The sequence below is a fragment of the Lepisosteus platostomus genome, chromosome 27 (assembly GCF_059453375.1).
Source record: "Lepisosteus platostomus isolate fLepPlt1 chromosome 27, fLepPlt1.hap1, whole genome shotgun sequence".
In the NCBI taxonomy this organism is placed as follows: domain Eukaryota; kingdom Metazoa; phylum Chordata; class Actinopteri; order Semionotiformes; family Lepisosteidae; genus Lepisosteus; species Lepisosteus platostomus.
In genome coordinates, this window is record NC_142637.1 from 12,038,679 (window position 1) to 12,045,410 (window position 6,732).

At 41.8% G+C, this 6,732-nt stretch overlaps 1 protein-coding gene across 1 annotated transcript; it reads right to left on the reverse strand.

The window, feature by feature from the left end:
* Positions 1-299: 299 nt before the first annotated feature.
* Positions 300-2,593, reverse strand: LOC148639341 (uncharacterized). The gene is made up of 2 exons (XM_088622080.1): positions 1,080-2,593; positions 300-676 (listed from the first exon to the last, which is right to left on the reverse strand). The coding sequence occupies exon 1, from the start codon at positions 2,542-2,544 to the stop codon at positions 1,672-1,674; it is 873 nt and encodes a 290-aa protein (XP_088478206.1). The 5' UTR covers positions 2,545-2,593; the 3' UTR covers positions 300-676; positions 1,080-1,671.
* Between the last annotated feature and the right edge of the window lie 4,139 nt (positions 2,594-6,732).

Below are 6,732 nucleotides of genomic sequence, written 5' to 3' on the forward strand. Positions count from 1 at the left end.
AACATATTTCAAATATTATGAAAATTAAATAAATTAAATCAAATAACTTTCATTAAAAAAAACAATCACTCTTTACCTTGCTTTTTCAGTTGTTTTTAAGGAAAATTGATGCCGAGAATGTGTGAATACTGCTTTTTGATGGTTCCAAGACCAATGTGACCTGTTCTATTGCCTGCTAATTGTACGTTCCAGGTTGAAAAATTATTTTTAGGAGGTCAAGGTGTATGAATGATAAGAGAAAAACTGAAATAACCACAGCTACGCAAACACCAGTCCACCAAAAAAAAATCATTTAATTAAAATAAGGTAACATTTTTTTTTCATCATCATACGGATGAACTGTGCTAAATGTGTTTCTAAAAAGAAAAAGCAGGACGTGAGTCGTGAGCCAAGATCATGACTCTTTTGCTCTTCTTCACATCAGTTTTCATCTGCGAGGAGGAGGAGGTGGGCGGCTCCTGATGTGCTGACACTTGGGGAAGTGCCTCTGTGCCGGCCTGGGGGCAAAGCGCCGGCCGCAGTGAGGGCAGGGCACGTAGTCGGGGTTTGGATTCGCGGGGGGCTGGGGCAGGTTCACAACTTTCCCTCCTTGCGTGATCACCTGCTGCACCTCCCTGGCCTGTTTGATGCTCCGAATGAAATCCTCGTGCTTCTGCCTCCAGTTGTTCTTTCTCAGCTGGGAACAGGAAATGAAACCAATAAAACAGCTTCCAGAAAAAGTCCAGACTAGCACTGCGTACACAGTCTGGTCGCAAACCATTCACAAGGCAAGAAAATATCAATACAGTAATAACGTAGCTTTCTGGGGCCACCTTTCAGGTCATTGGGTAGAGAGTACAATTTACGTAGTTATGGTTTTGTTTCCTGTGAGTGCTATTTGCTTGATATGTAGATTTTTACAACAGAATTCAGAAGTCACTAAAACACATTTATTCTGTCTGGCAAATGTGCCTTTGCGGCAGTTTTTCAGAAGAGTACTCCATAAAACACTTATTTATTGTCTACATTGAGTTATAAGCTGAGTCTGACTCTAGGAGAAAAAAAGGGAAGCTTGGAAAGAGTTTAAGGATAGCCCTTACCACGATTGGTGGTTTAACCTTCTTCTTATGGATGTATGTCTCCAGTTCTGTTCCCTTGGCCCTGTGCTTGAAAGAGTCAAAAACCTTCCTCTTTGAATTCTGAAGCTTCTTACAGATCTTGCTGTGTTTCTCCAGCCTCTCTACAGCAAACTTCCCGTGACACTGTTCACAGGGCACCAGCTGAGGGTTTCCACTCTGGCTATTCTCATATGGAAATTGCTCAGCGGTAGGGCACATCAGACTTGTAGGGGACAAATATCTGTTTTCCACTGACAGAGTTTGTTCATCCAGACATGTGGTGTTATTTCTGAAGTGGCCCTACGCGGCCTGTGCCGCTGACACGTCGCTTTCAGGGAGCCTTGCTTTCTTGAGATACTTTCTCCTTCCACAGGGGACGTCTTCTAGCCCACGGCTGCAAGGGCTCACTTGACGTCTCTCCTGATGGGAAAGCGCAGAGGGAAAGTGCGATTCTGCGCATCCGCCATCTTCCATTGGAGAACCATAATCAAGGTTGTCTCCTCTGATAGGAAGGGCTTTCCTTGGAGTGAAGGCTTTTTGCTTCTCCATTCTGCAGGTCAGAAGAGGCACGGCCTTAGAGCGGTGGTTGGCCCATGGTCCTCTGGGGCAAAGCTCGCTCTGCCTCGCCTCTATTTTCCCTTCCGGCCACCTCTCTGGAGTCTTCCATCTCTCTCGGAACCATCCTCAGCTCCTCCTGAGCTCTGAAGAGCTTCGCCTGCATCATGGCCTCCTTCTGGCGAATCTCGTCCTTCATCATGGCCTCCTTCCGGCGCATCTCATCCTGCAGGCTGGCCTCCCTCCGGCGATGCTCCTCCTTCAGCGCGGCCTCTGCCTCGGCCACTTTTCGTAGCTCCTCTTGCAACTGAAAGTGCTCCTTCCCATTGGCATGAGAAGGGCATTGCCCTGGAGGGGTCGCCACCATGGGGAGGACAGTCCTGTCCTTAGGTTTGCGTACTCTTGAGCCCCTCCTGCCCGGCCTCTCGCAGGGCCTCTCATGACCATCCTGAGGCGGGGTGGGGGCAAACAAGGAATCACTCTGTGCGTCCGGGCGGTCCACAGCCCGAACCTCACCAGGGCTGGAGACTTTCCTGTTACCCATAGGCTTCAGGGGGTAAGACCGATCATACCCCACAATGTTCTTCTCGGGGCCCTGTTGGGCTTGGAAGCGATAGCTGTTCCCCATCTTCTTCTCCGCAGCGTATTTGACATATTGGAAACATTTTCTCATCTTCTGTAGAGCTGCCTCCTGCCGCCGATTGTACATGGCGATCATTTTTTTCTCCTTTTCCTGCATCAGTTTCTCTTGGAAGGTGTCCTTCAGAAGCTGTATCTTGGGAGGCGGGCAGTACGTGGAGATCAGATCCTGTTGCCTTAAGGGCGCGGGTCGATTCGAGTCTGTGTCCTTCGGGGAGGGGGACAGAGCACCAGGCTTAGGACTGGGCTCCATTGGCAAATGAGATATGAGCTTTGTTTCCCAGGTATCTGGAAAAGGCAAAAATGGCAAATAAATGATATCCTGCACAGTCTAGTATGGTCTAATAGAAAAGAATAAAAAAAAACAATTCAGGAAATACACAACTTTTTAATATTAAACCTAATGGTGTTGAATGTTGCATGCTGACTCAGTAGGAGACAGATCCTAAACATAAACATTATAATAAACATTTGTTTCCCAAATAACATTCTCAATGTTCAGAATGCTTAAAGTCATGAGCTTTTTTAAAAATGTTTAACTGAAACCTGGAAATGTGCTATTTCATTTCAAAGCTTGTATTATATCTATGATATAAATGTTTTTTTATATAAAATTAACCCATTATGCAACAGGGGTTTGAGCAAAAGTCACTGTGAATAAGGGAATTTATCAATATTAATTAGCCGTTTCACTACATTATAGATAGCTGAAGGATTATGATACAGTATATCGATTTCGCTACAAATTGACAAGCATATTTGATGACACTTACCAAACAAGTTTTAAACAGCGGAGAAATAGTTCACCACGACGATAGCAATGCAATGTTTGACTGCATCTCCCTATGTGATATATCTGTATTTGGGTATATACAGATCACGTAATTCAGGGAGCACTGTTACGTCAGGTCACCAACCATTATTACGACGCTCATATGTCATAGAGCTCCTTAGGATGTTTGTATAATCTTTATCCAAATTTTCATATGGCCGCAGTTACGGCGTTTATTTTACAGTTAATGTAACAGGGTGTCATTATATTTTTCTGTCTTTATGGTGGCAGACCACTTAAATAAATCTGAGTAGGCGGTTTCTACAAGTGGGTCAGATAAAATATTAAATATACAGTAAAAGCTCACACCTATTCATACCCTTTATGTACTGTATATCTACAATTACGTATACTACGTATACAGTTATCGTATACTATAATACGATAACTACCATTACAAAATGTCTCCCTTTTGATTTGAAGTGGTTCTTTTAAATAAGTAAATTGCAATCACTTAGCCTACATCTGAGCTCCTAATTCATCGCGACGACGGACTGAGACTCCAGTCGGATTTGTGAGAAGGGGTGTGCCTGTTTTAAAACCGATTCATACGTCTTAAACACATGGACATAGATAGCAGTCTGTGTTATATAATTTATCTTTTTATTTTATTTAAATTTAAGTATCACATACACATTTTCAAAGTAACTGTACCCCTTTTAATTATGATCCCCATCGCTCATAGCTCCGAAGGTGAGACGAGGGCTACTTCAGATGGGATTTCCAATATTTCTCTCTTAGCTTGTATACCGGTGGAAAGGAGAGGGGTCTTAAAACGTGTTGATAGTAAGATTGGGATGTATTTGCAGTCTAGATATAGTTTTTTTTAATGTTCGGAGCCGCCACAGATTCATTTTCTTACGACTGCTTTTCTGGATGACAATGACAATGCAAACGATGGTGTTAAGGCGAGGCTGTGCCTTAAGGCTCCTCTGCTTACAATATTCAGCGCGTAAATCGCAAACGAGCGCCTTCCCTTACGATGAAAATGCAGAAAATAAGACCACGAGATTTAAACCTACGGCTTACAAATTTATGCGTAAACACTAAAACCGTATCTTTAGCAAAACTGGCGAGACAATGTGTTTTATCATTTAAAAAAGTACTGGAAATTAATTAAAGGTTATCACGATAAACAGAGATTACTGATCTACTACTGTACGCTGTGACCAAAAATGAGAGTCCCCCGATCCTCGCAGCCTTCATGCTTTGGTCTTGGCCTGGCCGTTTTTTTTAAGATAATGGGGTCAAGTTAAGAAATTATGCAAGTTTCTAATCAAATCCAAGGGCGCCTCGATCTCCTAAACATCTTTAGAAGGCCGACGGACCACACTGCACGGTCCGGGTCCGGGCCCTGACCCGGTTCTGGATAATGCCAGCTTAAAGTGAAAAATTCTACTGTACATATTATGTTTCTTATTATGGTATATATGTATAATATAGCGCGACCGCTTCACGAAGCTAGAAAGAAAGTTATCCGCCATTTTTATTTTACCTGCAATTGAATTTGCCATTAAAATCATTATTAATACCGCAGCTGCTAAATAACTTACCTAAAAGCGTTCAGATACAAAAGCACTTGAGCTGTAATGTTTGTATACTGTTGGCCCGATGACCTACTTCAAGAAGAATTGTTACATAGACCGCCAAGGACTGTCATCACACTTTACGTCATAAAGCGCTTTAAAACTTTTGACAAGTTCAACACCTCATATTTTGTACTGTTTATCATGGTAAAAGCAACTCAAAGCAATTATAAAAATGATCGAAAGGTAAAAATACAAGCTTATACGAGCTGTCGTTTTAACATTTATAACATATATTTAAACAAAACATATATAATCTATTTTAATAAAATAGAAAAGTGTTCTTAGTCTTCACTTAAAAGCTGTTAGAAGCTGCCTTTCTGACAAGAGAGTTCTGTGAGTTCCACAGTCTCAGTGCATTAAAGTCAAAACCAGTTGCTTTTTATTTCCTCTTTTACGACAGAGCAAGGAGGGTGTCCACAGACCACTGTGCACCTGCAGACTGATATGGGGGGTAAAAAGTCTAGAAGTTAGTAAATAAGATTTTAGCACATGTTCTAAAACACACCGGACACCTGTACAGTGATGCCAACACAGTGATCTGAGCTCCTTCTTTGAGTTAAATCCTAGCATCTGCATTTTTTACAAGTTGTTGCTATGGCAGAGCATGACCAGAGCATAACAGAAACCACCCATTTTCTAACCGCTTCATCCAATTCAGGGTCAGGGGGTCAGGGGGTCGCGGGGCACGGGGGAGCCAGAGCCTCAGAAAGTAATAAGCAGGAGATACCTGGGACTGGATGGTAGTCCAATGCAGGGAAGACACAGACACTCACCAATTATCCCAGAAGCCAATTAACCTACCAGTAGTTCTTTGAACTGTGGGAGGAAGCCGGAGCACCCAAAGCAAACTCATGCAAACATGGGGAGAACATACAAGCTCCATACAGATAGCACCCCAGGTCCAGAAGTGTACCCAGGGCCTCAGCACTGTGAGCTAGCAATGCTAAACGCTGGGCTACTGTGCATGCTAATTTCTAGGCATCAGGTGATCAATCAGGTAGTGTTTCTCAGATAAAAGGACACCAGTAATTTAGTATGAGATTCAAATTGACCTCAGAACAAAATATAACTTATGTTATATAACTTATATAGAACTTACTACAGCATAACTGTCTTATTTGTAGAAAATATTAACAGCATGCCTATTAAACATACAGTATCTAGCAATCAGCAATCAAAATAAAAACATTTCCAAACATGGAAACTGCCCAGTTAATGAAGCATTTCAAAGACATTAATCTATTCAGTAATTACAGTTTCAAGTAGATAACAGATTTATATTCAGATTACGAAAGTATCATAACAACGGCTGCTTGTGTAAGGAATCCATGAATACCACTGTACATGAGAATTTCACACCTATTTGTAATCAATACACAAAATCCTATTGAATTTCAGGTACTTGTTTATTCAGCATTGCTTGACTCCGCGGACTCCTTGTTGTTTCAATATTCTAGCAATAGGACTAATCGCCAATACAGTGCCGTTGTAATCTATTCCTTCTGCCAGCAGAGGACGGTATTCGCACAGCCAGTTCAGGATAAGATACGGTCCTCGCAGTTCACAGTACAACTGGCCACAGCCGTACTCGGAATATGCTCTCGATAACCTCGTTTAGTTTAAGAACGGCCGTATTTCATATCAACCCACAGATGCATTGCATAAACACTAGAATTCTGGTTGTACTTAAATTGACCTTATACGTTTTGGATTATGTTTAACCTTCTTCAATTTCTTCAACCATAGTTTGAGATGATTACGTTTACAGAAGCAAATATTATTCAGTGCTTTTTCTTCACTCCTTTAATCAAACCCACATTTCTTTAAGGAGGGCCATTGTGAAACTCCCCAAAGTGAGCTGAATTAATCTTTTATTCTTCACACCTGCGAAGTCATTCCTTCATTGTGTAATATGAAGGCCTTTCATTATTCACGTATACTACAACATCTGAAAATAATGGGTCTTGAAATAGTTGAATGAAAGAAAATCCTGAATTACTCCTCCAAATGCGTGTTACAC